This window comes from Lampris incognitus, chromosome 14 (assembly GCF_029633865.1).
Source record: "Lampris incognitus isolate fLamInc1 chromosome 14, fLamInc1.hap2, whole genome shotgun sequence".
Taxonomy (NCBI): domain Eukaryota; kingdom Metazoa; phylum Chordata; class Actinopteri; order Lampriformes; family Lampridae; genus Lampris; species Lampris incognitus.
The window spans coordinates 23,754,253-23,767,582 of NC_079224.1; the positions used below are offsets into that span (position 1 = coordinate 23,754,253).

Here is a 13,330-nt window from a genome sequence, read left to right on the forward strand (position 1 = left end):
GTGTGCAACAACTTTTAAACTAGAATTAGTGGCTTTTAAACTTAAGACATATTTATTGAATCAGAGATTTACCAGTCCTCTTAAGTATGTATATGTGAAGTGACCATTAATGACTAGAGGAATGTAAATTTCTTTCATGATAGTCTGTCCTTGTTCATTGTTCTTCACCTTTTTCTCTCTCACCACTGTACTGAGATATACAAGGCCTATATTTCTATTTATAGATACTAAGGGCTGGTTATGCAAAATAACACTGTTTCATAGAGACCTTCGACTCAAACGAAAGGGTATTTTCAGATGGTTATCCGTGGGAGTTTTTTTTTCTTTTTACATTTCCACTTTATTTTTTCAATGGCAAATGTGGATGTCCCAAGTTGCTGCAAAATAACCAGCTACAGTGATACATTTGTAATCTCAACTTGAGTGTGCATTGTAAATTCTGTGACCAAATTATTGGCAGAGAACATGATGTTGTGAAGACAGGGTGATACCCTCGCTCCTAAGCTGTGAACAGATGCCATTGCTTAGAAAATGTTTTAATGTGAACTGAAGAACAAATGGGTTATACTTCAAGGACTCTTGGGAAATGCAGTTGTCTTATGCCTGGAGAACGCAGGCCATCTGACAAGTTTAGGGACTGGCTCCCATTGATGTGAACTTTGCCACCGTGAGGGTTGCTATGGCAGCATATGGATAGATTGATTGAGAACAAATGGAATGTGTACTCCTGCTCATTATCCCGGCATGGCGCAAGGGGCACTGGGTCCACAGAAAGGGGGTTTCCCAAACAATTGACAGATTGTGTTTCTGTGAGTCGAGAGGGAGAAGGGAGAATTGTTGAATTTTCATGCATTTTGAGATTTCATATGCAGCATCCCCTCAAGGTGCAAAAAAAAAAATCACTCCCCACTCACGCACCCCCTGGCACACACAAACACTTCCTCTAGCCTCCTCGTCTAGTTGTCAGTCTCCCCCTTCTCTCTTGTCTTATTCACACTATAGTATGGGCAGGTTTTTGCCTGTGGGCAATGGATTCACATCCCAAGGGTGACGTCTGTTCGAAGGAGAGATGGACAGGAGCAGCATTTGACTCCGTGCCACTTGCTGTCACACTAATCAGACCCGTAGATAGGTAGGTGTGTGTGTGTGTGTGTGTGTGTGTGTGTGTGTGTGTGTGTGTGTGTGTGTGTGTGGTCATTGTGCTCAGCACTGTGTTGTATGAGTTCTGATCAGTCCCTGCTATGCAATAAATTTCTTCTGACAGCAAGAGCTGGCTGCATAGCGACTAGGATTCCAGCCCCTCCCCCTACACACGGAACATAAACGAGCATTATAGTATAACGATTTCTTTTCTTTTCTTTTTTTTACGACACACTGCCGTTGTGTGTTGGGAGTGTGAACGGTTTTGGAAGCTAATCGTTTGTCATTGCTTTATATCCAGCCCTGCATCAGACCTGCTACCAAAAGGCCTCTGTTCAGCTTCCCTCTCGCTCCCGTGACTCACTGGATGGCTCACACTCTGATTTAGTGATGCTGCATTGCCATAGCAACAACGGTTAGAACTAAATGCCCCAAATATGTGTGGTATTTTAAGTACAAAGCAGTTGGCGACAATCAGCCGTCACAGTCTGGACTCGTTAGCGTTCATCCATTAACGTGACATGTGTGATCTTTAATCGGATCACTTTGTGACATCGATTGTTTTTTGTTTTGTTTTGTTTTATTCACTGACACGGCAGGTCAGTGGCTAACACGCAATACTGCATGGTCACACATTTACACTACCGTTCAAAAGTTTGGGATCACCCAAACAATTTTGTGTTTTCCATGAAAAGTCACACTTATTCACCACCATATGTTGTGAAATGAATAGAAAATAGAGTCAAGACATTGACAAGGTTAGAAATAATGATTTGTATTTGAAATAAGATTTTTTTTACATCAAACTTTGCTTTCGTCAAAGAATCCTCCATTTGCAGCAATTACAGCATTGCAGACCTTTGGCATTCTAGCTGTTAATTTGTTGAGGTAATCTGGAGAAATTGCACCCCACGCTTCCAGAAGCAGCTCCCACAAGTTGGATTGGTTGGATGGGCACTTCTTTGAGCAGATTGAGTTTGTGGAGCATCACATTTGTGGGGTCAATTAAACGCTCAAAATGGCCAGAAAAAGAGAACTTTCATCTGAAACTCGACAGTCTATTCTTGTTCTTAGAAATGAAGGCTATTCCATGCGAGAAATTGCTAAGAAATTGAAGATTTCCTACACCGGTGTGTACTACTCCCTTCAGAGGACAGCACAAACAGGCTCTAACCAGAGTAGAAAAAGAAGTGGGAGGCCGCGTTGCACAACTGAGCAAGAAGATAAGTACATTAGAGTCTCTAGTTTGAGAAACAGACGCCTCACAGGTCCCCAACTGGCATCTTCATTAAATAGTACCTGTTAGAGCCTGTTTGTGCTGTCCTCTGAAGGGAGTAGTACACACCGGTGTAGGAAATCTTCAATTTCTTAGCAATTTCTCGCATGGAATAGCCTTCATTTCTAAGAACAAGAATAGACTGTCGAGTTTCAGATGAAAGTTCTCTTTTTCTGGCCATTTTGAGCGTTTAATTGACCCCACAAATGTGATGCTCCACAAACTCAATCTGCTCAAAGAAGTGCCCATCCAACCAATCCAACTTGTGGGAGCTGCTTCTGGAAGCGTGGGGTGCAATTTCTCCAGATTACCTCAACAAATTAACAGCTAGAATGCCAAAGGTCTGCAATGCTGTAATTGCTGCAAATGGAGGATTCTTTGACGAAAGCAAAGTTTGATGTAAAAAAAAATCTTATTTCAAATACAAATCATTATTTCTAACCTTGTCAATGTCTTGACTCTATTTTCTATTCATTTCACAACATATGGTGGTGAATAAGTGTGACTTTTCATGGAAAACACGAAATTGTTTGGGTGATCCCAAACTTTTGAACGGTAGTGTATGTATCTGAACGCGAGTGACTTGCGACTGTCCACATGACGTTTGATTAACGGCGCTATTCAAAGATCCCGCACACTACTCGGTGACGCAAAGCGCAAATGCGCCACGGGGGTTTAACCCATCCTGAAATCAACCCAGATAACCAAATAACGTTAATAAAACATGAGATGCACGGGGGCAAAAAACCTACTGCAGCCGGTATTTATAATTTTTACGCGACGCGTAATGAATGATGCGTACCTCTAGCCAATGAAGAGCCACATCGCATCGGCAACCACGGGGGGGGGGCGCAGTGACGTCCCAGATTATTTGTGTGTGTGTGCGTGTGTGTGTGCGTGTGTGTGTGTGTGTTACACTACAGCATCTCTCCCTCAACCCGCCGCCCACTCCATTCCGACCACCGAGCCAGACGCCCGCTGCAGCCTCGCCGGCTTCGTCTCATCACATCGGCCGTTGCGCTTTTCTTCATTTGAGGAGGAGGAGGACGGACGAAAAAAAGAAAGAACATCCGCGACATTTCGCCATGGCGAGCACCGAAGACAAACCAGCCGACAAGGAGAATGTGTCAAACTGGAAGGATTCAATCTACAACCCGAGGACCGGGGAGTTAATGGGTCGCACCGCCAGCAGCTGGGGTAAGAGAGCCAGAGCGAGGGCTGAATGGGCCGTTGCATCGCGGATCGGCGAAATCACGGTGAAATCACATTTGAAATCGATTTCGTCGGGGCTCACACCTTGACCACCCCCCTCCCCCTTCTTCTTCTTCTTCTTCTTCTCGGATCTCTCTGCCGAATTATTTGGATGCACGCTCGCTTCTCGAGTCTTTCTCCCTCCGTGTGCCCGTGCGTGTGTTTGCGCATACATGAAAATGGCATGAGCACCGAGAACTAGATCATGCGTTACAGACCATCTCGGAGGACATCGTAGTCCTACGTGAAGGTGTAAAGCACAAGCCTATACCAATAGGCCCCTATTAATGGATTATATTGTCTAAGCTGTGCCTATGTCTGCGGTATAATAGCAAACATATGGTATTGATCAGACAGCTGTCAGGTTTTCTAATAAATATGGTCATCTGTATACATCACACTATTTGGAAATTGTATCTCATGAGTGGACCGAGCTGCTCAGACCTTCCTAGTGGCTGTAAATGACTATGATTTCATTGAATCACTGTATCATAAGCCTACCGGTAATGTGCAAATTACCTATCGCCAATCAATACAGATATTTATGTAATAGTTCTCCTGGTTTTTCCATAGTGAGGTAGTAACACACCACACTCCTCCCTTGCAGCTGACAGCTCCTATAGGCTAGCGCAGACTGTCAAGCTGGCTGGGCCCCTGTGCTGCTGTGCAATGGGATGCTCCAGTGCAGTTGCATGGCCGCCCACATTAGCATGCCTGTCAAGGTCAAATGGGATTCCCTCTCGCTCCTATTTCTCTTTCTTTCACACACTGGGCAGGTGCATTGTGGGATACTGTTGGAGAGGCGTAAAAAACGGGGTATACTGCAGGAAGCTCAAGGGTCCATCCTCTCATTATGCACGTAGACAGGGATCGGCACTCTACGAGCTCCCATACTGGATGCTGGTGAACCATTTTGAATCAAATGCCTGCACCTCTGTGGCTTACTTGGCTATATAAGGCTAAAATGTACTGGAAATTGCAGCATCCCCCGTCAAAAGCTGTGTGATTTGAAAGCTGTAGGTCCTTCTAGTGTAAATGGGCTTGGAGATTTTAGAGTTGCATTTCACTGGAACATAAAATAGTTAATCACAAAGGGGTGATTCGTTTAAATTGCTATCCCTTTGAGACAAATCAATCCATCTGGGTGGTTGACCATATCTAGTTGAAATTTATCAATGGTTTACTGGGACAGATGGGCCCGTTGATAAGAGGAGATGTGGAAAATCACATGGCATAGTCATTTGGTTGAACACTGATTAATAATACATGAACTCTCACTCTTTCTTTTTTTGATCTTCCCTTTCCTTTTGCACAATTTTATTCACTGCCTTATCTGTTTCTAATTCTCTCATGTTCCACCAGGCCTCATTCTGTTATTTTACCTGATATTCTACTGTTTCTTGGCTGGCATGTTTGCCCTGACCATGTGGGTGATGCTGCTCACGCTGGATGACTATGTGCCAAAGTACAGAGACCGTGTCCCTCATCCAGGTTGGTTCCCATCAAAACACGAACAACAGATGAGTGGTCCTTTCAGCAGGCAGCATTGTTCTGTTTGGGGCATCTATTGTTGATACCACTGTCAATGAGGAGATGCCATAATGTGCACTGAATCATACCTATTTCTTTTGTATTGACCTGGTTTGAAGTCTCTTCTTGTATAATACCAGGAGTAAAAGGCTCATATACTAGAAGTGGACTAATCATTGCCCAGCTGTAACCGAGCGAAGACTGATCTGTAGACTATTTTGCTCATCTTGGAGCTCCTCCATCATCACATCCATAACATTTTCATACGATTTTGATTGTTGGGGTTTTCTTTGTGTTTGTACGTCTTTGCTACAGGGTTGGTGATTCGCCCACACTCACTGGACATTTGGATCAACAAATCTGATCCTTTCAAGTACGCACAATACATCCAACACCTGGAGTCCTTCCTGCAAAGTAAATGGCACTTCTCCCTGGTATATTAATGAAATTGTCATAACGATTTCGATTCCAGCCTTAATGAAGTGAATGTCACATGACATCCTTCATCACAGCTTGATTAGGCATTAACAAAAATGTACCTTCCCAACACGTCCTCGTTCCCAACTCGTCAAATACAGCAGCTTGGTCAATGGCCTCACGCTTCAGACTATGATGCTTGAGGTACCCATTTAGCATCTGTTTTATACAGGGCTATTCAATAGCGTGGTGTGTTGTGGTCCAGTCGAGTCGCATGTATAAAATGTTGGCACTATACGTTTCTGCAAAGCACGAATGTGTTAAAATCTCAACGTTTCTGAATCAAAAATGTTTCATATCAACATCTCTCAACTTATAGCCAATGTCGGTGGAGCCTGGGTCCACATCACGTGATTGTCAAGTTTCTGCAAAAAGAACAAAAATTGATGACATTCCTTCTATTCTCAGTAGAAAATGCAATAGATTAAGATACTTTCAGCATTAAAATGTGTTTTGATAACATTTCTACCGAGAAATGTCAAGTCAAGTCAGTTTTATTTGTGTAGCCCAATATCACAAAATACAAGTGTGCATTTTATTTTCATAGTCTTCGTTCAGTGAATGTATATGAATGTATGTGTTGGTTAGTTATTACAAAGATTCTTTCAGATAACGCCAGAAAGTTGTTGGAATGCAATGTTTCCAACACTGAACACAACCCCAAAACAAGTTTCTACAGTACGTGCTAAAAGATCCTAAATAATTCAATATTTGTATGCTTTTTTTCAAATAAACCATATAAATGCAGTGTAATTTGTGTTTTGGATGCAGTAAATATTCGATATATTCTGTAGATATATATTTTTATGACCCTATTTACAACACTAGTTTGCAAACCGGAAAACCTACAACTATGGTGCTGATTTGTATCAAGCTGCATAGTGAGACTCAAGGGAATTGTAGTGTTTTAAAAAAAAAATAGCGTATTCCCTGGAATTGGAAGTTGTATTCTGAATTGAGAGTACACGCAGCAGTTTAAGGGGATGGGAAACACATTTGTATGATCAGATTTTAAATATCTAATTGTTAAAATGATGAAAATTAATTTTGACCATATTTGACAGCGCCCAACTTGGCAAAGTCAAGAGCTCTCTATAACAGTTGGTCACGTGTCTTTAGCCCCTTCTGTTGCTGAATGACAAGCCTTCCAACATGCACTGAGGTCAAGGTTCAGTGGTCAATATTTCAAAGCAGGAGCCCTTTACAATCTTCAGATTGACATAATGTTACTCTCCATGTCGAAACTTTCCAACAATGCATTTGGTTTAATTCTATGACAAAGTTTGAATTTTCAAATTCCATGGACACAGCCTTGGCCTGGACTTACTTCCAGAGAGCCCTTTGGAGACCCAACACATGAAATCAATGGTCTTTAGCTCTTTTTTTATCTGTTATTGTGGAAATAGTAACAAACATCATTTAAGGTAATCATCTGACTAATTTACAACCAAACAAGTAATTCTGGCCTACTTTGAAGCTTATTTTCCTGATGAAATGCAAGATCTTTCTTTTCAGGCCTAACCCTATCCCAAGCAATTCAGCCTCCATAATTGTCGTAACGCCCTGGGTGGTCAGCAGGATTGCAATATGTAAAGGTGACTTATTCTTAAAACAAACAAACAAAATAACATCCATTTCTGCTGCCCACTGCTCTTATACGGTGGGTTAAATGCAGACGGAAAATTTCATCGTAAGAATACAATGACTAAAATAAAATAAAGTGGCTTTCATTTCCTCTATTGGGCCTCCAAAGGCCCCAGCATTGGCACAGGCCTAGTTTCAGAGGGTCCTTTGGAGGCCTCAGTGCATGTTGGAAGGCTTGTCATTCAGCACCATACTGTGTACTGTTATAAAGAGCTCTTGACTGCAGCTATGTGACTACACCCATATGGGTATAGTCACCTAGTGGAGGCGCTGTCAAATATGGTCCAAATTAATTTTCACCCATTTAACAAATTAGATATTTAAAATCTGATCACACAAATGTGTTTCCCATCCCCTTAAACCCCCCAGTGTACTCTCAATTCGGTATTTACAGCTTCCAATTCTAGGAACTACACTAATATTTTTAAAAACTACAATCCCCCTGAGTTGGCCCATGCCTTAATGCAAATCAGCACCATAGTTGTAGTTCTTAGTTGTAGTTTGCAAAATAGCATTGTAAATAGGGTCGTAAATATATATATATACAGAATATATCAAATACTTACTGCCGCCAAAACATATATTACACTGCATTTAGGTGGTTTATTTGAAGAAAAAAAAGCATACAAATGTTGATTTCTTTTGGATATTTTCTCAAGTATTGTAGAGATGCTTTTTGGGGTTGTGTTCAATGTCAGAAATGTTGCACTCCAACAATTTTCTGGGGAGACCTGAAAGAATCGTCATAATACCTAACAAACTAAAGATCATATACATATATCACATACATACATACATACATACATACATACATACATACATACATACATACATACATACATACATACATATACATACATATACATACATACACATTCACAGAACAAAGATTATGAAAATAAAATGCACATTTCTTGCTAGAAATGTTATCAAAATCCATTTTAGTGCCGAAATCATCTTAAAATATTGTGTTTCTCACTGAGAATAAAAGGAATGTCAGCCCATTTTTTCCTTTTCGCAGACAGAAACTTGACCCAGGCTCCAGCTACAAGCTGAAATGTTGATATGAAATGTATTTTTGGTTCAGAAACGTCAATATTTTAATGTATCTGTGGTTTGCAGAAACGTGAAATGACATCATTTTATTCTGGCTACTGGGTTGTCTCCCCCCCCCCCCCCAAACTGGAACACTACACCATTGATATCTATTGAATAGCCCTGCACGTGCAAAACGGACACTAATGACCAAGCTGCTGTATTTGATGAGTTGGGAATGAGGACGTGTTGACCTTCTGCAATGCTCTCTGTGCTTCCCCTAATTTCAAGTCAGGCTTACACATCTGAGCAATCCCTTTTTGCCTTTTTCTTTCTATCCCTCTCTTTGTTTATATTCCTTTTTTTTCTTTTTTTTTTTTCCTCTCTTTCTCTCTCTCTATCCCTCAGAGTATAATGACACCGAACAGGAGAGGAACGAGTTGTGTCGTCCGGGGGAGTATTTCTTGCAGGGGGACGAAGGCATAGAGAAGAAAGCTTGTCAGTTCAAGAGGAGCTTGCTGAGCCGCTGCTCTGGCCTGGCCGACACCAATTTCGGATATGCAGAGGGCAAACCTTGTGTACTGCTCAAAATGAACAGGGTAAAACAAAACAAAAAAATCTACCATTTACCTCAAGCTTTCAAAAGCTCCCAATTTACCTTTTCCCTTGGTTTCTTTGGTTCTCAGCTGTTCCCTTCTCCTTCTTCAGCTTCTTCCCACTCAGCCTCACCTATTTTTTCTTTCCATTCGTCTGTGGTGGATAGACAATAATAGCTTGTTTACATCATTTTCATGAATTTCCAACCCCAGTTCGCCCGTCTCTCTCAGCAGTCTCAAGCTGTCCTCTCTACATTATAGATTATTGGCCTGATGCCACGCGGGGACCCCTATATTAACTGTACAGCAAAGGTAAACATTGTGTTCATAACTACAGATGTGCTAGATGTGTTTGTCTGTCTGTGTTTTTCCTTTTGGTTGTGAAAAGTACTGATTGCCTTTACAGTCTCTCTATGATTTTGATGATCTTGTCTTCATTGTTTGTGTTTTTCTGTTTGTTTTCTTTCCGATTTCTTTCTGCATGCTGTCACTGACGGCTTTAGGGTAAGAGTATATGTAAGTAATCAGGATTAGGCCAATAGGTTTAATACTTTTCATAAGGTGTTAAGTCGTCATGCAGGGGAGTTCTACTATCATAGACCCATCACAAGGCCACAGGAGTTTCTGCCATTTTCAAGTTGTTTCAATCTAGATGTCATGAAAATATTTCAAAAGCAAAGTATGCTTGTGCAGATTTAAGTAGAACGCTTCATGCCTGCCAGTAAACAGGAAGTGCTGCACTAACAAGCAAGGGTTGGCTTTGTTTTTTTTTGGAGGGGTGGGGGGGAGGGTTCCTTCTTTTTCCCATTTCCAGTCTCCTCTGGCCTTGAGTAAGAAGGCAATATCAACGCTGGCGTCCATTATCTTTGCATGTGTGTGCTGACTGTTGCCTCTGCCCTCCTGTCTTTTTAGAGAGACACTCCAGTGCAGATGCAGTATTTCCCCAGTGAGGGACGCATTGATAAGATGTATTTCCCCTACTACGGGAAGAAAGCTCACGTAAGTCTTCTGACTATGGTCGGATTTATATCACAATGGTATCAGCCTGTTTGAAATGACCTACCCGATTTAGCTGTTGTTTTTTGTTTACCCCCTCCTCATTGAATAAATTTATCAACACATCTCACCTTCTCTGTGCATGTTTTTGACACTCTCTCTTCCCACATCGCTGTCATCTACACATCCTTTTTTTTTTTTTTGCATTATCTTGCACTTATATTTCATTCTGTCTCTGTGTGCCAATGCAGGAGAGTTACGTGCAGCCCCTGGTGGCCGTCAAGCTGCTGCTGTCCAAGGAGGACTACAACACGGAGCTGACGGTGGAGTGCAGGGTGGAGGGCTCTGACATCCGCAACAATGACGACAGGGATAAGTTCCTGGGCCGTGTCACCTTCCGGGTTAAGGTGTTTGAGTAAGGAAAATAAGGAATGGTGGGGGGGGGGGACGTGGCCAGAAGCTGCCCATTTAGCTAGGGATTTACAATTTGAAAAAAGGAAGGAAGTGTCAAAGACGTCAAAGAGAGCGCGCTCCCGTTTGGCTAGCTTGTTTGTCATGATGTAGAATGATGGTTTGGTTTTTTTTTTTGTTTTGGGTTTTTTTTTTACCCCTCTGGCCCTTCCTTATTCCCATTTTAAGATTTCTGGCTGTTGTCATTCTGGCCTCTTAAGACATCCCGATGATTCATAGGCTCTGTTCCACCGATGCTCCCTTCCATCCATGCATACACTCGTTGCACTGTTCCTTGTTCTCACTCACCTCTTTGTCGTACTGACGAGACTGGATAATTATAGGCATTTCAGGAAAGCCATGTAGAGTTGATGATATAGTAGTCTTTAGTTTGTTCTTGTTTTGTTTTTTTGTTTTATTTTTTTGGGGTTTTTTTTTTTTTTTTTTTAGATCTGTCCATCATCTGTCGGATGTCACTTAAAACTATACAAATCATTATGTCTGGTCTGAAAAGGGTTGTATCTTACTGTATAGTATAGGTGATATTGTAGAACATTTCCAACACGCTTTCACGGTACTCATGGTTCAGCATCCCACTGTCTTTTTCACATATTTGAAGACCGTCTTCATACAGGAACGTACCTTGATAATCAAGTATAACCACTATATCCATATGTATGAAATGCCAATTACGATGCCCCTTTCCACTTAATAGGTTTTAATTCTTATCATATCTAGGAAATTGTAGATAGATTTTAATGTAGTGGTTTTTACTTAACCACAAACCCCAGTCTTGCGCTGTCTGTCTGGGTGGCTGCATGTGTGTCTGTCTGTCTACTTGTCCTTCTTCCTGGCTGGCTCGACATTCCCGCCTCCCCACTGCAATAGCCAATGTGTGGGTAAGCGTTCTAGGACTTGATTTTAGTCTTGCTTCACCCAAGTGGGTGCTATATATTGATGGTGGCTGAGGTGACACAAACACACAAGCACACACACACACACACACATGCATACACACACAAACAGAGGTACAGTGTAAAATGCTTTTTTGGCCAAGAGGTGCTGGAAAGCACTGTAAAAATGAAGTTCACTGTATCCAATGTACTGTATATTCTTATGTGTCTGTATATCTACCTGGGTCTGCAAGGTTTGTCAGTTTACTCTCTTCTTCAGTCTGTGGATCTGATTGTCTGCTAGTTTGTCTATTGCAACTCAATGTATATATATATACACTATTTACCATATTTACTGAGTTCACACTGTATTTTTGTCTCAAAACACAACAATCTGTGCACTGTAAAGAAATAATTTAAACAAAGATTTACAGGAAATTATCTTATTCAAAGTTATGTTTACACAGTCTTAGAAGGAACCCGCGTTTGAAAGAACAACTTGTAACATCTCTTCAGGGTGCCTTAAGACCTGATGAAATAAATTGTGGAATAAAGGGGATTTTGGAGAAAAAAAAAAAGGTGTCCACTATACAGTTTTTAATGACCGCTGAAATGACCAACAATAAGGTTTTCACGTTGGTCACTGTGTAGGAGATCTTGATTACCTTGTCGATGAGTACAGAGACCTGGAGTCCACTTGGAAAACTATTACAGAAAAATAAATATTTGAATTAATGGGTGATTGTGCTCTAAAAGTAAATCATGCTCGGGGTAATCTACAACTCTCTGTATATCAGGAGTGTACGATACATCGGTCAGCTGATCAGTATTGGCCAGTAATTGCTCAAGAACATCTTATACGTATTGGGAGAGATATCAAAATTAGGCCCAATATGTCACAGCAGAATGGTGATGACGCATTACTTATGTGCTGACGGCAATGACAGGCGCTGATGGCAACAGTGTGATAATCAGCATTTCACACTCACAGAAAGGCTTTCACGGCCTGAGCTGTTATAGAGTAGATGCAAGGGCAAAGATGGTTGAAAACGTTATGCAAAAATAAATGTTGCATGTTTTCTCCATTTAAATTGACGTCATTTGTGCTCACCTCCAGTGAATGCAGGTACTTGGAAGCAGTGTGGTGTTTAGTGATAAATCTGGACAGGTACTAACATTCAGTGTTTTTCAGATGTCTGTATTTGCACCAAATACATCACAGCTTCAGTATAATAGCAGGTAAACTGTACTGGTGGAAACTAAATCACACAGTGGTTTTCCATCAAATTAAAAACACCGGCCGAGGGGCATCTGGGTAGCGTAGCGATCTATTCTGTTGCCTACCAACATGGGGATCGCCGGTTCGAATCCCCGTGTTACCGCCGGCTTGGTCGGGCGTCCCTACAGACACAATTGGCTGTGTCTGCGGGTGGGAAACCGGATGTGGGTATGTCCTGGTCGCTGCACTAGCGCTTCCTTTGGTTGGTCGGTCGGTCCGGGCGCCTGTTCAGGAGGGAAGAACTGGGGGGAATAGCATGATCCTGCCACGCGCTATGTCTCCCTGGTGAAACTCCTCACTGTCGGGTGAAACGAAGCGGCTGGCGACTCCACATGTATCCGAGGAGGCATGTGGTAGTCTGCAGCTCTACCCGAATCAGCAGAGGGGTGGAACAGTGACCGGGACGAAGTGGGGTAATTGGATGGGTACAATTGGAGAGAAGGGGGGGGGGTCAGTCGAAGTGACTGTAGCAATTGTCAGTGATTAGCAAAAATATAAACATCATGCATACGATATGTCTCTTAAAACATCAACTTTATTCCTTACAATTAATGTTTGTGATGCTGTTTGCCAGAACAAGACAATTAGTCCAACCATTCAAATTATAAAGGTCGGTTTTAGCAAATGTGGTGCTGTTGAAACAGAACTTAAAAAGGTTGCTGAAAGTTCATTGTGATTTTCTTTTTCAAAAACATCTATCCATGAAACTTTTGTAGATTACCCATGAGCCAGGTAATAAGCCAGGAAGCCAGGGAATAAGAAC

General features: G+C 41.8%; 1 protein-coding gene across 1 annotated transcript; it reads left to right on the top strand.

Moving 5' to 3' along the window:
• The first annotated feature begins 3,310 nt into the window (after positions 1 to 3,310).
• atp1b3a (ATPase Na+/K+ transporting subunit beta 3a) lies at positions 3,311 to 11,849 on the top strand. The gene is made up of 7 exons (XM_056293112.1): positions 3,311 to 3,613; positions 5,030 to 5,158; positions 5,513 to 5,611; positions 8,762 to 8,952; positions 9,211 to 9,261; positions 9,862 to 9,948; positions 10,197 to 11,849. Exons 1-7 carry the CDS (start codon positions 3,502 to 3,504, stop codon positions 10,362 to 10,364), a joined length of 837 nt encoding a protein of 278 aa, XP_056149087.1. The 5' UTR covers positions 3,311 to 3,501; the 3' UTR covers positions 10,365 to 11,849.
• The last annotated feature ends 1,481 nt before the right edge of the window (positions 11,850 to 13,330 follow it).